Raw genomic sequence first — 22,317 nt, 5'->3', positions numbered from 1 at the left:
TTGGTAAGCAAAACTGAAACAGTGATTTATCTTTGCCCAGGTAACAGTTTGCTTGGTTTTACCAGCTTTCACTTGCATTTATCATACTGCTATATTTGTGAAGTTTCATTGAATTTTTATTGACAGATATTTTGAAATTCTGCTACTTCCAGCCTGATAAATTTAGTGACTCATAAAGAAATTTTGTTTTGAGGGAATGGCTATATTTTCTAAACTAGTAAATGAGTTGTTTTATATTCAGATATTTACATGTACATTTGTTTTCTAAAATCATCACTTTTTAATTAATATTATTTTGAGTAAAGAAAAAGGTCTAAGATAAAAGTTATGGTATTAATATAAGCTAGATTTATTGAAAGCTATAATTTAAAAGTAATTGTCTACTTTATCAACACACTTTTTGGTTTTCATATTTATGTCATGTAAAATTAAAAGTGGGGAATAAAAACAAGTTTCTATTTGTTGGAGAAATTATATTCGAGAGAATATGATATATATCTATGGCAAGAAATCAAACATTATTCTCAAATTTTAGTATAAAGTGAGTAAACTATGTTTTGCCATAAAATATTTATAAAATATCTATCATAAATATATATTTATCATTGATTATATCATAAAGAATATTTAAAATAGACTATCAGTGAGTTTTACACATATCAAAATGTACAGAACAAATTGAGAAAGCAGCAGCTTGGTAGTTTCAGTTTAAATATAACAAATATATGTGTGATTATGAAACAGGATAAACCAATAGAACTTTGCTATGAAAATTGTAGTCCCTTGGGATCTTGTGGCATTGCCCACAAGTCTTGACCTCAGTTATTCATTGCCCTGATACAGTGTCCAGTATTAGATTGTAAGCTACTTTCAATAATAAATCTAGGCCTCTATGCTCAGCTTGTTCTAGTAGCTCACACCATACTCTGTTACTTCTCACTGCAACTTTATAAGACAGTCTGCACTTTATGGATAAGGAAACAAAGGCCTGGAAATTTTAGGTATGTAGCCCTGTTCACATGTGGCAGAGTCAAGAAACAAACCAAGGCAACCTACCACCAAAATTCATGTTTTGGATCACTTTGCTGTACTGCCTCTTTGTGCCACCTCTTTAGTGCCTAATGTTTTTTACACATCAGAGACAATATTTATTAAACACAGGTAAGCATAATACTGGTTTAGATGAATTATGATAAAATTTATAATGTCTCATATCTCATAACACTGGTTTCCTGTCTGTAAACTAAGATGCACTGATTTTGTAGGTATTCTCAATATATAAATATTAAGCAAATTTATGCTCTTGTGAGGCAGTCATGCTAATTTATGTATTTATGTGTACATGTAAGCACATGTACAGTCTGGCTCTGTTATCTGGGTCAACTCAAATCTTAAATATAAGCAGTCTACAGCCATCAAGAACCAAAGATTTTTAGACTATCATCACCTATTCTGCAGTTTCTCCCTAAAATCTCTGGCTCTGCAATACAAAGTAAACACCATGTACATTCAGTAATAGTTTTTCATGATTAAGTAGTGAGTGAATGAATTTGTTTCAATTTCTTTATAAATTATAAATTCAGTTAATTTCTTTATAAATTATTTCTCTATAAATCCAAAAGGAAATAAACAAGGAAATTCAGTTAATGAGAATTTATTGAGAAGCTACTTGTTGACTATTTTTTCCTCCCCACTGTGGACAGCTGCTAACCTTTGTGTTAATGGTGAAGGGGAGAGAACAATCCATCAGTAGTCTTTCCAAGTTGATTTAACCCAGACTTTCTAAACAGCTGCCAGGAGAGAAAATTTCCAGCTTTTTTGAGACTTAGGCTTCTGGTCTTTCTGGATTTTTCCTTCCAGGCTTTTTAGTTTATAAGAACAACTGAGACATTGTGAAGGTACAGCTACAGGATATTCCTGCACTCACTTGTAATGAGTTTCTGGGGGAAGCAATAGCTTCTATGACCCAGAGCTCACACGTCTAGTGAATAAAACATAAGTCAGATTCATTCTTCTTATGACCTTATTTTGGTCTGTATATATCTCCCCTCCATAATATCCCATCCTATTATATCCCAGACCTTTCTTTGTAAAATAGAAATAACTAGAACATGTTTACTGAACCCTAATTAATTTCTTTTATTTTTATGTGTTTATTTTATTCAGCACTGGGAGAGAACGTAGATACTCTACTCCATTGGGTTGAATTTCACATGTGTTCATGAACGACCTCTTTTTATTTATTATAACTCAGATCATTCCATAGTTCTGCTTCTCTCCCCGCCCTCATTGTCTGAAAGGCCCCTTATAGGTCTGTTTGACCTCTGGTTTCTCCTGAATTTACTAACCTACCCTTTGATGCCTGTTCAACCTAAACAGTAGATTTTATAGTCAAATGCAATGCATATTTAATATTTCCTAATCTTTATATCTGTTCTACACTCATTTCCCTACAAAAAGAAACCTCTGCATTTTCACATTATCTCCTAATCAGTGTTTTTAATCAACTTTTATATGAGACCCAATAATTAAATGTATAATTTTAAATATACTCTAAGGATGGCCTTCCTATTTTTGTTTACTAATATTGGTAACAGTTTATAAACAGAATACTGGAGTAGGATACATGTGATTGGAGTTAGTCACTAGATAATATATACAACATACCTGATAGACAACACTGGAGACTGTAGCATACTTTCTAACAGTAATACCTCTTGTGTAACCATCTGATACATTTTGGGCATCTTTCAGATGCCTAAATTATCACAACTTGGACTGTATGGAGTGCTTTTTTTTAAAAGCTGGCCTCTTTGTCCTTTTAAACTATTTTTTTTCTTTTTACCTCTGAAAGAATCCTGGCTTAGTAATAGCAATGAAGTTGTCCAGACTCATTTTTCCTGCTCTTAAACACAGAGTTCAAGAATAATGTTAGGGACTAAATTTGCACTCCAACAATGTACATTAGATTGCTTCACATAATTAGGACAACAAGATGACATGAGGCAAAAGCACATCTAAACAAAAGAGTATATTTTTGTTTTTTTCTAATTTATTTCTGGCTATATTTAAGTTCCTTTTTATTTTCTTTGAATGTTTAATAGAATTTTCCCTTTTGAGCTATCATTTGTTTAAATTTCAATGCTATCTCCATTTTACATTTTATTTCCATGTGAGATATCATGGAAAATACCAAGTAATGTATATTTTTCCTCTTGCATTTTTTTTCCTGATTGCTATCACTAGCATGTACCCAGTCATTGAAAGGAATAAGCTAGTTCTCTTTGACTTCTCCCTTTGTACTTTGACTCCCATTCTTCAGTTAGTCAATTGAAAAAATTCTCTCCGCTTATAGCATTTTGAATAACTGGATATGGTTTGATGCTATGAGATTGTAAAGTGCTTGAAACCCATCACTAGAGAGAACCATGGTAAGATCTTGAATAAGGAGGTTTTCAAGGGACAGACATCTGATGGTTACATGAAGATGAATTTATTGGGAGATAGTTGTAATTTACTTGTGATCTGCCGAAATGCTAACAGTGATACAAAATTTTAAAAGAGAAGTTTTGCATGTACACAAACACTGAGCTGTCCTAATTTTGGAATCAGCTATTGTTGGGATGGCAGCAATGACAAGCAGGGAGAAAGAAAGCAGTGTAGATACCCACATATGCCTGAATAATCTGACTTTAGTTTTTCCTCTGCAGAAAACTCATGTCCCCTTTTTAGTATGTAAATATTATAAACTTTGGTTTTATAGTCTATTTATGTCATAGTCCTACCTCAGAGGATAAATATAATTAAAAAGAAAAGGCTCATACTTTAAAATCATTTATAGAAATTCTAGATCTTCCATTTAAGATCTACATAAGACAAAGCAATATTCTGTAATTAACTTTCTGGATAGTAATATCCTAGAGTTAATTTGTTTTTAAAGTTAAAAGTGTTTCATAACATGATTTAATTTTCTTAAGTTATAGGTAATGGTATTTTCAGTGAATTGAAGAGCTTCACTGTCCTAAAATCCTGTGCCCTGCCTACCTATTCATTTCTCTTTTTTCCCCCAACACCTGCCAAGCTTTCTTTTGATCTTGTTGCCTTAAACAGATACTATCAGTTGCAAAGTATATAGTACACATAATATGTACTGGTTTTGAAAGAAATGTGCACTTGCATTAATCTTGGTCTTGTAGTTTGCATAACTTTTTTCCTGTATGTATAGATAATTATGATAAGACATTATGGTCTAATTAGTGATAATTTTCTTTCTGTATTGAAATCATTTAGCAAATTTTGAAGTAATCCTTAGAGACTCTAAAGATAACAGATGATTCTTTTCTGGTTCTACATTCATAGGTTCTCAGTGAAGCTATTAAAATTTAATTTATATCAGAAACATTGTTAAGAATATTAAAATGGCTTGTGTTTTGAACTGGACCCCTTTAAGGGCATAACTAAAGAAGTTCTGGTGATTTTTATGTACTGTTCTGTGATTTGAGATGCATTATCATGTATGATCCTTGTCCTTTAATATTCTAATTATTCTCTTGTATATTAGTATTAATATCTTGTTATATCTAATTAATATCTTGTATATTATTCTCTTGTATATTACAGCTTTAGTAGAATTACTTGAAAATTTTGTGCTTCATCTCTTTGAAAGCCCATTGGAGTGCTACTTCCCCTCAGTAGAATATACAGGTACATTTTAAACATTTTGAATTTCAAAAATAGATAATAGATAATATTTAATAGAGATGTGCAAATAGATAGTATTTCATAGAGATGTGTAATTGTATTACAAATATGCACAAGATTTCTCATTCTAAAAGTCTCCTATATGCATTCCACATATCATTCAGTCTCTTCTCTGCAAATGTCTGGGTTTCCTTGTAACTTTCTAACTCCATTTTGAGCCCTTTTTTTGTCTACCCCTTAAAAATTGTTTTTCTTTAAGGCAATGTTTTCCACTCTTCTCCTTTAAACCACTATCCCCTAGTGATCTCATCTTCTCATACTATTTTACATATCTCATTTATTGATGATTTCTAAATTTACATCTTCTACTCAAAAGATACACTGTTAAGTTTTATATTCATATTTCTAACTGCTTAATAGGTAAACATCACCTAGATGTGCTTCAGAAACCCTCAAACCCTAAATGTCCAACAGGAATCTCACCTCATCATACCTTATTGTTATACATCCTGCTCCTACCTTGTCTATTTTGGTGGGCATCACAATTGCCTGCTGTCTAAGCCAAAAACCAAGGAATGATGAACTCACTTAAGTCCATGTTTTCTTCCCAAATACCAAACCACGTTAATTCTGTGTTCTTAATGTATCTCAAATTTATCTACTTATATTGATTTCTACTCTTCTTTACATTAGTTCAGGCCACCATTACTTTTTGCCTAGAATATTACAACAGCCTCTTTACCCGGGTCTCTAATTGGAGTCTGATTTCTTTTCAAAGGCATTCTTTTTTTTTTTTTTTTCAGGATTTTATTTATTTATTCTTAGAGAGGGGAAGGGAAGGAGAAAGAGAGGGAGAAAAACATCAGTGTGTGGTTGCATCTCATGTGCCCCTTGCTGGGGGCCTGGCCTGCAACCCAGGCATGTGCCCTACACTGGGAATCGAACTGGCAACCCTTTGCTTCACAGGCCGATGCTCAGTCCACTGAGCCACATCAGCTAGGGCTCAAAGGCATTCTTTATTCTGCGTTTAGAGTGACCTTTGAAGCCCAAATCTGATCCACTCATTCTTTTACCCCATAGAAGCTCACCATTGACCACTGCATGAAGTATAAGCCTCTTACTATGATACCCAAGGTCTTAAATTAGTCTTGCCCTTTGTTCCTCTCTCTTATCCCTTTCTCGCCATGCCTCATATTTATTTTTCATGAACACTAAACTGTTAGTAGCACTGCCAGCTTCTTCCTCTCTCCCTCACCACACACACAATCATTTATTCAATAAATAGTATTGTCCTCTATTATGTAATAGGACTCTTCTAGGCATTCAGACACAGCATTGAACAAAACAGAGAAACAAACTTTGCCCTCACAGAGTTCACCTTCTGGTGGGGAGATAGACAATAATTAAGTAAAAGATTCAGTATATCAAATGTTATAGTGGTAGGAGAGAATTACAGTGCAGGGAAGGGAGCTAGGGAGTGCTAGTTGAGGGTGAGGATTACAATATTAAATAGTGTTTAGACCAGCAGAAGTGGGTGCAAGATAAATGGATATTCTTAAGGGAAGAAATTTCAGCAAATGATGTGGACAAATAGTATTGCTGAAAAGAAATAAAGAGGCAGAATTATTTGTGTGGAAGTCAAAAAGATTTTGAGAGTTATTGCAGGGTCTTGGGCATAGGATTGACATGCTCTGATTTACATTTTAAAAAGAGCACTGTTTGCGGTATTGAAAAATGAATGAAGGAGGAAAAAAGGTTAAAGCAAGGGAGACAAGTTAGAAGGTTTTTGAGAAGATCTGGATGAAAAATGGCAATGGCTTGGATGAGGATATCAGTGGAGGTGGTGAGAAGTGCTTGGACTCTGAGTATATTTTGAAGATAGGACCGGCAGAAATGGGTAATAGATTGAATATGGGTGTGAAAGACAGGAAAGAAGAAATCAGAGAAGATTAAGTTACTGATCTGAGTCACTGGAAGAATGGGATTATCATACCTTCAGATGGAGAAGAATGGGAAAGGAAGAGGTTTGAGAAAAGAGATTTAAGAGCTTGCTTTTAATGTGACGTTTTAAATACCTATTACACATTTAACTTGACATGCTTAGTACATGCTACATATTTGAATATGGAATTTAGGGGAAAGGTATTGGGTGGAAATACAAATTATTAAATCATCAGCTTAGTATATAAAGCCAATTTGCATCTCTTTGTCATATCCTTCTCATATTCTGACAATGTCTGATTTTTTACATGACTGTAAATGCTAGTAAAATAGTTCTATGTCTTAACTATTGTATGTATCATCTGCACCTAGAATAACATTGTCAATATATGTTGCATAAATAATAGAAAGAATTGATAAAAGAATGAATGAGGGAGACTTTATATACTGTGCCAATCAGTTTACCTTGATTTTAATAGGCAATAGACTAAACCATTTAAGATTTCTTAGCAGAAGCTTTACTTGATTCATCTGTACCTTAGGGAGATTGTTTTAATAACTGTGTAAAAGATGAGGTAAAGTGCAGAACAGAAATTTGCCAAAGGCGAATATCCAGTACTTGGCGCTGGCAAGCCAAGAGGTGGTGCAGAAAGCAGGGAGGTAGTGTATACCCAAGACAATAAATCCTCAAGGGATATTGCGTTTCTTTTTCATAAGGGTGATATTACCTCTTTGCTGAAGAAACCATTGTTCAAATATGTGCTATTTTTTCAAGTTAGACACTATATTTCATATGTCGATAAAGTTTATATATATATATATATATATATATGTGTGTGTGTGTGTATATGCACTTCCCATCTGTCCCAGCCTATCTTTCTAGCCCTGTTAGCCACCACTGCCCAAGCACATTCTATGCATTTGTGTCACTGAACATTTTGCTCCTACTGTTCTTTCTGGATAAACTTTTCCCTCCCCATGACATCCATATGATAATGTCCACTCCAACGGTAAAGTTGCAGCTAGAATGTCATCTTCCTTCTACACCTAAGCAGAGTCCTTCTTCTGTGCTCCTATTGCATTTATTTTACTATTTTGATATTCATTATATTATATATGACTAGCTTAAATTTTTCCAAAATGTCTCAAACTCCTTTGTGTCTTTAATATAGCCTTTGATATATTTTTATTGAATTAAATATACATAGTGATAAATAAGCATCTATATTCACACAAATACATTTGTATAACAAGTCTAAATATATTGATAATTACAAATACACACATGAGCATATACATAATTATTTACACATAGTAACATCTAATGTAGATTTGGGATAAGGGATAAAAGAGAGCATAAGAAAATGAAAACAATGACATGAGAAAAAAGTACATTAATCAGAAGCTGAGGTAAGTGAAGGGAATTGATAACTGTTGAGCACTTCTTGTGAGTTAAATAGTGCACTGTGGCACTTGATGTGCATCACATCATTCAACTCTACAATTACTCTCTGAAGTAGTTATAACCACTACATTTCAAATCAGGAAATTGAGGTAAATAGGAGAGAAACCAGAAATTGTGAAGACAGTTTTGAAGAAAACGATTTGTGAAGAAAATTATAACTTTACAAACAAACCTGAAAATGTACAGGGAATTGTGCTCAAGTCTATGAGTAAGAGAGGAAATCAGTAAGCAGTAGTAATCATAGAGGTTTGCATGGTCAGATTGGATATCTCTCCGGTCTTCAGCATAAAAATCTCTAATTTCTGCACCTTTCAATGCAGCCTAGGCACGTTGTTCTATTGGACTATATTTTCTGTAGATAAACTAATAAAATTAACAATATTATATACATTATCCAAAAATTCAACAACCCAGTTGCTCAGTGTGCATGTATTTCCTGCCCTCTGCTGTACTTCTGAATTATGCTAAGGAAGATCTCACACATTGTCTTTTTTGAATGTAGTACCTAGGCAGATAAAACCTGGATGTGAATTACAATTCTTTAAAGGCTCCAGTCGAACAACTATCCACTGAAACTTTATAGTACAGCAAAAACAAAGTGGCTTCCTATTGATTGACTGTTTAATATTTATTATTATGATATGGTAAGTTTGTTGGTAGTATCATTTTCTTCCCATGACTTTAGATATCCTCATCCTTTATCATTTTTTGGCTAACGGAACAATGTCTTACTATTATAAATTTTATTTTATTTACTTTAAATAAACAAAAGCTGTTTTGATATAAGGGATGTTTTAAAGCAAATGCTGGATAGATACATTCAATGTTTTTTCATGTTTCTTGAAATGAGAAATTGATTGTCTTTTTTAAAATGACAGCTTGCTAAACCCTAAGGTAGCTGAAATTAGAATAACATAGTCATCCATCTGTTGTTAGCTCCCTCAGGATTTCAATCCATTATAAAATCTGAAAATATCAAATTAGTTTGGCTGTTTATCCCCTTGAAGAAAGAGGAAAGAACAAACAGAGAAAGTTCTGCACATTTGCACAAGGAGGGATATAATAGGAATGCCCCTCTCCTCAAGGAAGGAAGGAAGGTAGAGCATACACTGAAAGTGATTAATTTAGTAATTTGAAGCATATAGTAAAATACCCAATAAAGAAATAAAAGAAAACTCATTTTTTTTAAAATCTGGCTTTGTTGTTTCAAGCAATCTGCTAGGGCCTTTAAGTACCCTAGTTACATTATGAGGGTTTTTACTGTACATGCTGCAGGTGTTTAGTGGAAAGAAGGATCATTGTTGACTCGGGCCATCGTGGAAGGTAAAAGGAGGGAGTGATGATAGAGCAGGAGGAATGACGCTGGTGCAGATGGAAGGAATAGGATGGGGGAGACTCTTGCAGATAGGGGTAAATTGCATAATTAAAGACATGGAAAGAGAAATGCTTTTTACCAAACAACACTGACTGTGCCAGTTAGGAGACGGGCTTTGTTACCAGGAATTGAATTTTATGTCAGTAAGAATTGAATAATACAAACAGATATAACCGCATGTTGAAAAGAAGCAACAGAATCTGCATACTGACTGGGAAGGAAGGAGGTATGAGGAAGTACACTGGTTGATTTCTTTGGGTGATTGATATTTCTCTCTCTTTACCACAGATACAGCAGGGCTGCAGGAGACTCAGTAGAGAGTCAAGCAGTCACTGCTTCTTCAACCATGGATTTGTCTTCCAGTGGAGAAATTCTTTACTCTTCTAAAAATTTATTTTTTTCCACACCATTAGCCAAGTGCCAGGCAGAATAGATTTAATTTGTTCTACCACTACTCTGTGTGCTAGCTCTGCAAACCAAAAATAGAACAGGATGCATTACCAGAGTCAGTGATATCAGTCACTATTAAGTAAAATTTTTCAACTCATTTTTTTCTGAGAGTATTTTATTTATAATTAAAATAACTGGTTATTTTAAATAGTTGATTGAATATTAATGCTGAGATTGAATTAGGCATTGTTAAGTAACGAGAGTAAATAGAATACTACAGGTGTCATTGTTTGGTTGACTTTTGTTTTTAACAACGTAGTATTTTGTTAAGCTTTTTATAGCAACTCCACAGATTAGGAAGTTATGTTATGTATTTGTTAGTTGATTTCAATATACAGAAAATATTTTTAAGCTCCAAACCATTTCTTTCTCCACCTTGCTTCTAGTTGGATATATAAAACACAATTTATTTTGTTGTTGTCCAATGGATGTTTGTTTATTCACTTATTTATTCATCTACTCATTCATTCTCTCAGTATTAGTATTATTACAAGCACACAGGTCCAAATATTAATGAAGATAAATATTTTCATGCTTAATAATCCCAGTTTACATGTATCAGTATTCTAAGTGTTATCTAATTTAACTTAACATTTTTTGCAACAGTAAGATAAATATCAATCTTATCATCATATTACATTATGATAGGAGGTAGATCTGTACCATGGCTATATGAATATATAAAGTCAGAGTGTTTATCTTATTGAAACTATTTAAATTTGTCAAAATCAGCCAATGTCACCAACACTATACCACCAAAGTTTTAGACATTTAAACTTGGGAAACTAAAATATAGTTAATCATAAAATATAGGATCACCAGGAGCAGATTCAGGTACTAAAACAAAAAGAACTTCCTAGTCCTTACCCAAATGAATTTAACTTGATTGGGTTGTAGTGGGTCTTACCAAAAGCTGTGTTTAAAGTATGACTGAATAAAAAAAGTGCTGTTGATAAGATTAAAAACTTGAAATTATGGTGAGCCTATGAATGATGATTAATAGTTTTGAAAATTGGCTATTATTTTGTCAGAGTCAGAATAATTTGTGATACATGTGTTTTTTTGTACCAAGTGATGGAAAATTAAATCAAACTTTTCTTTGGGGAGGTCTAAGAGAAAATGAGGCAGAATCATTGGTCCATACAAATGGGGTAATGCTGTTCTTAGCAATCCATCTCCTTCCTCTGTCTCTCCCTGTCCTTGTATGTTGGATTTATTTTTCTCTGCAGGAGACCTAGGGCACCTCATAGCGTTGTATTTAATAGGGGAGAAATGCCTGCCTCACCCCAGTTTGAAAAATCTGGAGAAGACACTGAGTAGTCTCCCTTGCTTAACCTGTTGCTAGAAGTGCAGAACCAGTATCATTCTCCCCTAAGGATAGAAGGCACATTTGTTAGCACAGTGAAGGTTATAAACAACAAGGAATTCTAAGCTAAATGCAATATAGCTTAAGTGTTGTCATTATAGGCAAAATGTAATAATATTGCTATATTTTGTGTTCAGATCTAAATAAGTAAAACTCAGATGTATCAATAGTTTATCTAGAAATTAACACATTTGTATCTATTTTTTTCTTTATGAAAATGATCACTCTGGCTAGTTGACCAACTAGTGTTGTTTGCCTGGTCCTGTGAGGAATTCACGGGCATGAAATTACTAGGTAAACTAGAAGAAGTAGGTTACCTTAACTCTAAGAGTGCTAAAAGATGAATTATTGCTGGTGCAAAGGGTAGATGTGTGATAACAGTGATGTTTAATTTGTTCTTCCCTATCTCTGTTGATCTCAAGTCTACCCATATTTTAAGGTTCAGTTGAAATGCTGTGTCTTCCTCATCTCTCCGTCTTCTGAAATCACATAACATTTTATCTCTACCATTCTTATTCCTCTTAGCACTTTCAAAAATTAGAGCTATCTATATACCAATTTTATCTCTGACACTACATAGAAAGTTCTTTTAGGACATGATGTATTATTTATCTTTTCTAGCATGGTGTGCTACACTTACTTTATCAGAAAGGTTTATTAAAAGGAATGAATGAGTCCATGAGTTAAGTAGATTACACTGATAGTATGCGATGCACCAGTATATAATGGGAGGGAAAGAAAACTTGTGATGTGAGATTCTGAAAACTTAGCTTTTGATCCTGTCTACCACTAGACAATATGTGATTTTGGACAATTCCCTTAACGTTGTGTGTTTGTATGTACTCACACCACTGTTTCTTTAGCCAAAAACTGAAAGTTTCAGCTAGACCTTCGGTGCTATCTAGGGATTCTTTTTAGTGTTCTTCGTTTGCTTGGTCATCCAGTGTTCTCAAGAACTAAACCTTCTACCTCTCCTGTAGTTCTCTGTACTGAACAACCCTTTCTTTAGGGTTTTTTTTTTTTTTTCCTTATGTCTTTATACTGTTCTGTCATTATAGTTTTATTAATAGGCAAGTCATATCATGCCAGGTGCTTTTTTTCTCTTTTTTTTTTAAATTGAATTTATTGGTGATATTGATTAATAAAATTATATAGATTTTAGGGTTACAGTTCTATAATACATCATCTGTATATTGTATTTGGTGTTCACCACCCTAAGTTAAATATTTTTCCATCATCATTTATTCCCCTTTACCTTCTCTTACTTCTCCCGACCCCTTTTCCTCTGGTAATCACCATACTGTTGTCTATGAGGTTTTTTGTTTTGTTTTGTTTTGTTTTTGCTTAATCCCTCTACCTTTTATACCCAGCCCCCCACCCACTCCCCTTTGACAGCTGTCAGTCTGTTCTCTATCTCTGAGTCTGTTTCTATGTTGTTTGTTAGTTCAATTTATTCATTAGTTTCCACATATAAGTGATATCATGTGGTATTTCCTTGCTCTGACTGGATTATTTCACTTAGCTATCATTAGTAAATCAACCAGCAACAACTGTTGACAAGGATGTGGAGAAAAGGGAACCCCTTCTTCATTTTTGGTAGACTATCACAATTCCTACTTCTCAGAGAATTTGCCTGTAGGAAGGAACTTGTTTATTCCACCCTCATCCATTGTTGTACATTAAAATTAGAATATTGATTATTCCTTTCTGAGTCTCTTGTTTAAATCTTTAAAAAGTAAATATATATGTGTATATATATATAAATTCAAAATCTTATATATGCATTGCTTAACAAAAGTCAATATTCTAGAATGTTTTGGGGCTAATAGCTTTTGTGCCCTGAGAACCAAGTAAATGTAGATTGCTTTAAAACTATGATTAGTTGCTTTGTATTTAATATACTTTTAAAATGCTTTTCTTATTTTCTTGTTGTAAAAAGTTTCCTTTTAATTATTTTGAAAATATAGCGGACAGGTCTTAAAAGAGCGGATTCATTAGTGTTTTCAAAATTCACATTAAAATATTGCTTTCATCAATTTTCAATTAAAATGTGATTATTATGCAGACTTTTATACATTCTATAATCTAGTTCTCTATTGTTTTTAGCTACTGATGCAAATGTGAAGAATGAAAGTCTTTCACTGGTACAACAGCTTGGCATTAAAATGACTGTCAGGTATATTACAGGGAAATAACTCCCTTGTGTATTTCAAGAATTTTTTTAATCTACCTGATAATGTGCTTAATAGTATTTAACAACCACCTGTTTTGTATATTTAAATGCATAATTTGTCATTCAGAAAATAACTTTATTTTGAAGATATTGGGATGTGATTAATTGATTTCTGTAGGTAAATCAGTTATGAATTCATTATTATTTCAGAGTTTAATTCCAGTGTATTTAAGCCTCTATGACTATCAGGTTTTTTCCAAAAATAGCATCCTAAAAAATCAGTACACTGGTAGCACAATTGTGCCTTTTTCTAAAATACGATTAGTTTAAATTAACAAGCTATGGTGATGGGTGCAAAAGTACCTTAAGAATAGGTGCAGAAGTTAAAATGAATAAACCAATTATAGTAGCTTGAATTTTATTGTTCAAATTGTAACTTTCAAAGGAAATGGACAAGCTAAGGAGGCTGCAAGTTAAGACTGAGTCATTGACTATCCCCCTCCAATTTTGCTTATTAAATGGGGACATTGATAGTCTCATTCTGAAGGATGGGAATCAGAATTAAGTTTTAGAAAGGTACATGTGAAAGATCTTAAAAATACTGAGTGTTTTTAAAAATTCATAGCCTTGTAATGAAAATGTTACTAATTCTAGCTTGCTCAGCTTTATAACATAGGGCATATAACATTGATTGTTTTGCAGCCTGCTTTTTATTTTAAATGCCCTATTTCTGTAGTGAAATAGAATCTGTAGATAATATAAGCAGTCTAGTCACATTTTTTAAATTCAATAAAATGTCTTATTGGTAAGAAATAAAAGGAAAATGATTTGTAATGAAGTGTGTGTATAAAACTGCAGTTTAAGACATAGCTGGCGCTCACATAAAACCATCACGAATCTGGCAGCTACAAACAGAGACTGATTTTATTTTGGTTTTTCAAATACTGCAAGAGAGTTGCCACTGGCAAAGTGACTTTCCAAAATGGTGAACACAGCTTGGTAAGACTTCAAGTGAATCGAAGTACTATCTTTCCCAATTTATTGTACATATGGTTGCATTCAGTGTGAAAAATACAGGGAAAAAAATTCATAATTTTATATAAAATGGTCAGTTTTAGATTATTATAAGTAGGTTTTTAATCCGTGCAAATAATGGGCAGGGCATTTGCAGATTGTGTTCATGCTGTCCCATGCCCCCTCCTGACCCTCACTCACTGACTTCCGGTGGAGCTCCCAGTCACTGTGGCAATAAAAAAAGCCCCCATAAGCTTCCAAAGTGGTCCCTGGGGGAAGTGCTCCTCCTACTCAGAAGCATTGGAATGGATGAACTCTAAAAGTGCTTCTTAGATTTAACAATCTTATCCCTCAATATTCAGTGTTGTAGATTCAGTTCAAGATGAAATGCTTATATTCTACTTCTACATCTACAGTATCTACATTTGTTCTCTCATTACTGTATTATTTTCCTTTAAGTTACCAGTTTACCAGATGAGTACTGCTTATCCAATATATCGTAATTATGAGTAACATATATTGGGTGTTAATGTTTCCTAAGAGGTCTGTATAGCATAGTTAAGACAAAAGTAGAAATTTGAAAACTTAAAACCTTAAGATTTCAAGAGTACTACATTTTGATAGATTTTTAAAAATGAGTTTGCAATAAAGGACCTGACATTTATCATTTTGCATGTTTTGTGGGTTTTTAATGTAGGTATGGCAAGTTCCTCAACCTGTTAAAAGATGGTGCAGAAAGTGATCTTACCTGGGTTTTAAAGCACTGCGAGGGATTCCTGAAACAGCAGCAGGCTCATGTAAACTCTTCTCTTCATATCCTTTTTGAATGGATTCACAGTTCAACTTCCTTCATGTATTTTTGATAATTTTTGATGGGGTACCTTAACACTTTTATAGTAAAATAATACTTTAACCTATATTACTGATTTTTTATGATATATCTTTATAGTATTTTATTCTGTATTTTAAATGTACATTTTATTAAATTGAGTACTGATTATTACATTCAGTGTTATTCATTGAATCTGGAACTGAATAATAAAGTTATTAAAATATATTTTCAGAAGTATATAAGAAAGTTTTTAAAATACAATTAGTTGATGTAGAAAAATATTATCCTAAATTTAGTAAACCTAGAGTAAGAGTTAAAAAAATCTATTTATTATTTTATTTGAATATAGTTCAGAAATAGAATTTGACTTGAAGAAAAAAATAAACTGTATTATTGAATCTACAAATGTGTGGATTTTTTTAAATACTGGATTATGCTAATAATTTAGCAGATAACCTGAACAGAAGGGATGGTACAGTTTTGTTCATGACTTCACCAAGTGTGTTTTGACAAAGCAGATAGTTTTTTCTCCAGTTGCTAGTGCTGTTGGCCTCTCCTAGATACTTAAGCAAGTAGTACATTATAATAGTTACTGTGTAACTTTTTTACTTAATAAGATTTAATTTTACATCAATATTTTGTAAATTGGTTAAAGACAAAATGAGAACTATTGTTAATATATCTTTCCTCATAGACATCCTGATTATTTATGGAGTTGTTATGTTTAATTTTATAAGATAATATATTATAACAGTTCCTTAACTGTATTTTTCAATCTGCCTGCAGGGCAGTTATGCTGGCCACGACTGGTTTGTGTCTTCTTTGTTCATGATAATGTTGGGGGACAAACAGAAAACATTCCAATTTCTTCAACAGTTCTCCAGGCTTCTGACATCTGGTTTCCTCTGGTTGCCAAGACTACATATTTCAGTAAGACTTGTTAGTCTTTTTAAAAGGAGTGTTTTAAATTTTTAAATCTTTTTAAATTCATTGAGATCTTATTATTTCATTTATAGAGAATTCTGTACTAATTTGTATTCATTTTCTAAATGAATGCTTTGGAGTGATTCTCTTTGAAGATATAGAGTTAACATTTTCTCAAGCATTTGGTGTCTTACCTAATGGTAGCTGAATGAAAGATTAATGATAATAGATATATTATTAAATTTTAAACTTATCATTTAATTAATTACAAAATTCTGTATGCAAAGAGAGAACTGTTAAATAAATATTTTTTGTTGCTTTGTTAGAAATACTTTTTTGGTAAAATTACAGTATAAGAAAGTATTAAGTTGAAATTGTAACCATATTCTATAGAGGAAAAACACATTTTATATACATTTTTTTAATCTATCATGACTTTTGATCAAGGTATTATAGTATATTTTAAAATATTTTACTAGTCCCGTGAGATCTCAGGGTTCAGTTTATAGGTAAATGCAATGCTCAAGTAATATTTCTGCATTTGTTTTCACTTATTACTGTCATTTAAGATCTTCAACTTGGGGAAACTGTGTACTATATAAAACTATGCTAATACTTCCCAAACCTTTACCATGACATGTTGCACATGAACAATGGAATCATGTGGCACCCAAGGATAAGTTAAGGGGGCTGGAGAATATCAACATATGAAATTAAATGAAAACATTTATTAGATGTTTTTATAATATATCTTGGTTATAAAGCAAATAAAAGCAACACATCAAGAATACATTAAATATTAAGATTTGGTGATTTTATGCTTGAGATAGCTATGTGTAATTCCTGAATAAGACTTTCCAACTAATGAAAATACTTTTCTTCTGATAACAAGAATTTGAACAATTCTTTAAATTGTGCATAAAAAAATTTTAAATCTCACATATTTTTCACTCTTCCATTTACAAATGTGATGTTGGAAATTCTTTTGATAAATATGGATTATGAGCCCATTTACACATTTTCATATTGAGTATTCTTAAATGATACCTACATTTTGTTAGTCTACTAACAAATTCTACTTTAGTGTTCTGATTTTGACACTGTCAAACATCACCCATGAACGTTTTTTACCCGTAATTTGTAACATTTCTGCTTTGAATTTATAAACTTTCTCATAACACATTTTAGTTTTAACATAACAACAGTAATGTGTTCTAATAGCATATCTTCTTATAAACCTGAAACCAGGCATGACTGTAGAGGCTTGGATTTTATTATATTTGCTACATTGAAGCCATCATTTAATGTGGAATATAGATTTGTGAGGGGAATGGAGTGACACATAGCTTGGGTGTTAGAATGAACCCTGTTGTAAAGCCTTGACACCCTTTAGCTGGTGCAGCCATAACATCAATGAAAACTTATGCAGTGCCTTCCATAGTATCATTTTTTTCTTTTCAAGTACAAATAGACAAGGTTGAATATTTCATTACCGGTAGTTTTAGTGCTTCTCAATTAAACAATAACATTCTGCTAAGATTCATCTTCAAGGATTCTATCTAAAACTATTAGCTAACTATAGATACAAATGCCTGTACTCTAACCGCTCCATAGTATAAGTTTTGTTTATTTAATAATTTTTTGATTGGTGGTTTTTCTATGTTAATGACTTGTTAATGCATTAAGATTTAATATATTACTTTAAAAGTGGTTGGTTTTCTTTTATTTGATTCATTGGTTTCAAACATTGTCCTAACAGTTTTTTACTCAGATTTTATTGGTTATGCTATTACAGTGGTCCCAATTTTCCCCCTTTGCCCCTCTCCACCCAACACTCCCCACTCCCTCAGGCAGTCCCCACACCATTGTTCATGCCCATGGGTCATGTGTGTAAGTTCTTTGGCTACTCCATTTCCTATATTGTACTTTACATCCCCATTGCTATTTTGTAATTACATATTTGCCCTTCTTAATCCCCTCATCTCTTCACCCATTGCCTCTCACCCCCCTCCCATCTGGCAACCATCAAAATGCTGTCTGTATCCATAGTTCTGTCTGTTCTTCTTGTTTGCTTAATTTGTTTTTTAGATTAAATTTTTGATAGATATGTATTAATTGCCATTTTACTGTTCATAGTTTTGATCTCTTTCTTAAATAAGTCCTTTTAACATTTCATATAATAATGGTTTGGTGATGATAAACTCCTTTAGTTTTTTTCTTGTCTAAGAAGCTCTTTACCTGCCCTTTGATTGTAAATGATAGCTTTGCTGGGTAGAGCAATCTTGGCTGTAGGTCCCTGCTTTTCATGACTTTGAATATTTCTTGCCAATCCCCTCTAGTCTGCCAAGTTTCTTTTGAGAAATCAGCTGACAGTTTTATGGGAACTGCCCTGTAGGTAACTAACTTCTTTTCTCTTGCTGCTTTTAAGATTCTTTATCTTTAACTTTGAACATTTTAATTATAATGTGGCTTTGTAGTGGGCCCTTTGGCATCCATCTTGTTTGGGATTCTCTGTGCTTCCTGGACTTGCATGTCTATTTCCTTCACCAAATTAGGGAAGTTTACTTTCATTATTTTTTCAAGTAGATTTCCAATTTCTTGGTCTTTCTCTTCTCTTTCTGGCACCCTTATGATGTGAATGTGGAATGCTTGAAGTTTTCCCAGCAGCTGCTTATACAATCTTCATTTTTGAGATTCTTTTTTCTTCTTGTACTGATGGGTTGTTTTTTTTTTGCTTCCTTATGTGCCAAATCATTGATTTGACTCTTGGCTTCATCCACTCTACTGTTGTTTCCCTGTAAATTGTTCTTTATTGCAGTTAGTGTATCCTTCATTTTTTGACAGGAATTTTTTTTTATGCTGCTGAGGTCCTCACTAAGCTCCTTGAGCATCCTTATAACCAGTGTTGTGAATTCTGCACCTGATAGATTGGTTATCTCCACTTTGTTTAGTTCTTTTTCTGAAGTTTTGATCTGTTCCCTCATTTGGACCATGTTCTTTGTTCACTTTGGCAGCCTCCCTGTGTTTGTTTCTGTGTATTAGGTAGAGCTGCTATGATTCCCTGTCTTGGAAGCATGGCCTATTATAGTAAGTGTCTATAGGGTCCAGTGGCACAAACTCCTCTACTATCTAAGCTGGGTACTCAAGGTACACCTTCTGTGTGGGCTGAGTACACCCTCCTCTTATATTTAAACCTTGATAGCTGTTGGCAGGTCAATGGGAGGGATTTACCCAGGCCAGTCAGCTGCAAGGACTGGCTGTGACCGCTGACCACCAATCTTCACTCTCCATGGAGGATCAGATTCAGGGGCAGGGTGGTGGTGCTCTGACATGGTCTGTTTTTATCTACTGGGTGCACTGGCCCTGGAGTTCCTGGGTGGTGCAGGCAAGGTCAGCCCCCACCTGTGTTCTGTCCAGGGCCACGCTGCCTGAGCTGTAAAGCACTCTGAGATGGCTGCTACTTGTACTGGGCTTGGAGGTTCCCAGGTGAAGCCAAACTGTGAATTTAGGGTGGCTTCTATTGTGCCAGGCCTCAGGCCACTGAGCAAGAGGTGAGGGAGCTGGCGCTCACTGATGGTGGCTGTTGCTTCTTTGAGAGGACTTAGGAAGTTGTCAGACATGAGCCAAGACCAGCCAATCATTTGGAAAAGTCTGTTAACAGCTTGGGTGGCCCTGTTACTTTGGTGTGACCAAGTCTCAGGATCTCCAGGGTGGGGCAAACAGTGTTAGCCAGATGGATGGAGTCTCATTTATGGCACCCACCTGCTAGATGTGTGGCTCTGTTGGGGGAGGGTTCAGAAGAAAGACAATGGCTTTTGCCTCCCTTCCTAGCTGGGAGAATGCTGTCCCCCAGTTCTCACCCTGATGTCAGAAACTTGAGTTCCTCCCTGTGTGCCAGTGGTCCTCAATGTTTTTGGCACCACAGACCGGTTTGGTTGGGGGGTAGGGGATGGGACAGGAAGAGGAGCTTAGGTTAGGTGAGCTTTGCTTGTTTCACTGCGGATGGTCGGGGGGTGGCCGGAGGTAGAGCTCAGTGAACTACTCTACCCCACTGTGGACTCTGTGGATGGGGGCGAGGCAGGCGGGCTTTGCTTGTGGCCCAGTTCCTGACAGGCCATGGACTGCTACTGGTACACAGTCCAGGGACTGGGAACCCGTGCTTATGCATGGGTGCCTTTCAAGTTGCTACCCCTGTGCTGGGGCTCAGGAGAAGTGAGTCTGAGTAAGTCTGTGTGTGGGTTCTTCAAAAGGAACTGTTTGGGACTCCAGAAATTTCTTCCACCAACTCAGTCCCCACTGGTTTTTGCATCCAGATGTTATGGGGACTTACCTTCCTGGCACTAAAACCCTGGGCTGTGGGGCTGGGACTCTTTGCCCCAAGATAGCCATCCTGAATTTTTATCCACTACACATGCATGTGGGGCTAATCTGTTCCACATCTCCACTCCCCGCAACGGTCCGGATGGATGCGGTTTCTTTAATTCTGTAGTTGACAAACTTCCATTCAACTTGGTCTGATGGTTCTAGGTGATGTTTGTTCTGTACTTTAGTTGTAATTTTGATGTGGTTATGCAAGGAGGTAAGCATGTTTACCAAAGCTATCACCTTGACTGAAAGTCTTCCTGCACTGATGTTTTTATGCAGGTTTATAAAATAAGCAAATCTGCAGTGTGGTGAGACACTTTAACTTTAGCTATTAGTAGCACAAACTTGTCTACCTACTGTAGCTCCATCTCACATTATTGTAATCAATCTCACAAAAGCTTCAACCTGTTTCCCCAGTCTCATATTCCCCAACCTCATTATCCTGTGCTGTTTTGTCCTTTTGTCTCATAGCCTACATCAATTTCTGATGTTGCTTAATTTATGTATTTATATATTATTAATACACTTGAGTTAATAATAAATACATAAATTAAGTTCTATGAGGGCAAGGTTTTCTCTTTTGTTTACTGATGTGTCCCAAACTGTGGCCCATATTAATTAATAAATATGTGTTGAATGTGGGAGTTAATATTTAACTGGAAATATGTAAAGGACATTAGGCCTATGTTAGTTGAGAAATGTATTTAAAAGATATTGGATCCTTTGCATTCTTAAGAATGTTGTAAGCATATTGTATCAAAAAAAGCTTAGAAACTTGGCCTACAATAAGCGGTATAGGAAATAATAAAATATCAATTTGAAGTTTATAAAAATCATTCTTTTTTTTAAGATTTTACTTATTTATTTTTAGAGAGAGGACGAAGGGAGTGAGAAAGAGAGGGGGAGAAACATCAATGTGAGGGAGTAACATTGATTCATTGCTTCTTGAACATGGCCCAACCAGGGACTGAACCTGCACTGGATACATGTGCCCTAACCTGGAATTGAACCAGTGACCTTTCACTTCACAGGGCAATGCACATCCAACTGAGCCACACTGGTCAGGGCTCAAAAACTATTCCTTATGAAATTTCATCAAGAATCAGAGTTTGGCTAATTATTAACACCAAAGCAGCTAATAAAATGAGATTAAGATATAGAAAGAAATAAGCTTTTTCTATAGGAATGCCTAATCTCAAATAATAATTATAACAAAAGTAAAAATCATATATGCTTTCTATGTTAGGAAAAAAGATGAAAAAGTAGAACAATTTAACTTGAGATTAAAAACTGAAGTATTTTGTATTCACATTGACACAAAACTCCATTGATAAAAAATCACACACAGTTCTCTCTTATTCCTCACAAAATAATAATTACCCAACACAGGAAAGTTAGAGTTCAAAATTCTAATAGAATTCACATACACATTTATATATTTTTTAAATTTTTTTTGTAAATTTCCTCTGCATTTGATATTGTACCACTGGTCTTAATGATATCTTGATGTCCCTTCAGCCAGAAAGCCAGACCCTCTGTTTTATCGACTCCAGAAAATAAAATTTTAAACTCCTTCCCAGGTACCAGGAGAGGTCAGATGCTTAAAGGTCCATCCAGTCCTTCTCATGTTAGCCCTTTCCTCTTTTTTCCCACTTCCAGAGATTCCTGAGGATTCTTCAGGATAAATTTGGTTGGTTCTCAGCTTTCTCTG

General features: G+C 34.3%; 1 protein-coding gene across 1 annotated transcript in view; it reads left to right on the top strand.

Annotated features, from left to right (window-relative positions):
• Positions 1 to 22,317, top strand: part of TBC1D32 (TBC1 domain family member 32) — a 170,350-nt gene that overhangs the window by 131,105 nt on the left and 16,928 nt on the right. The window contains exons 27-30 of the mRNA XM_054569887.1: positions 4,621 to 4,704; positions 13,405 to 13,474; positions 15,183 to 15,298; positions 16,093 to 16,247. Coding sequence (XP_054425862.1) covers positions 4,621 to 4,704; positions 13,405 to 13,474; positions 15,183 to 15,298; positions 16,093 to 16,247 — 425 coding nt within the window. The remainder of the gene's footprint in view (positions 1 to 4,620; positions 4,705 to 13,404; positions 13,475 to 15,182; positions 15,299 to 16,092; positions 16,248 to 22,317) is intronic.

The sequence above is a fragment of the Pteronotus mesoamericanus genome, unplaced genomic scaffold (assembly GCF_021234165.1).
Source record: "Pteronotus mesoamericanus isolate MK-2021 breed Mesoamerican mustached bat unplaced genomic scaffold, CSHL_Meso_final contig_20, whole genome shotgun sequence".
NCBI lineage: Eukaryota > Metazoa > Chordata > Mammalia > Chiroptera > Mormoopidae > Pteronotus > Pteronotus mesoamericanus.
Note: the sequence above shows the minus strand (reverse complement) of the source record. Positions and strands in the feature narration are given on the sequence as shown.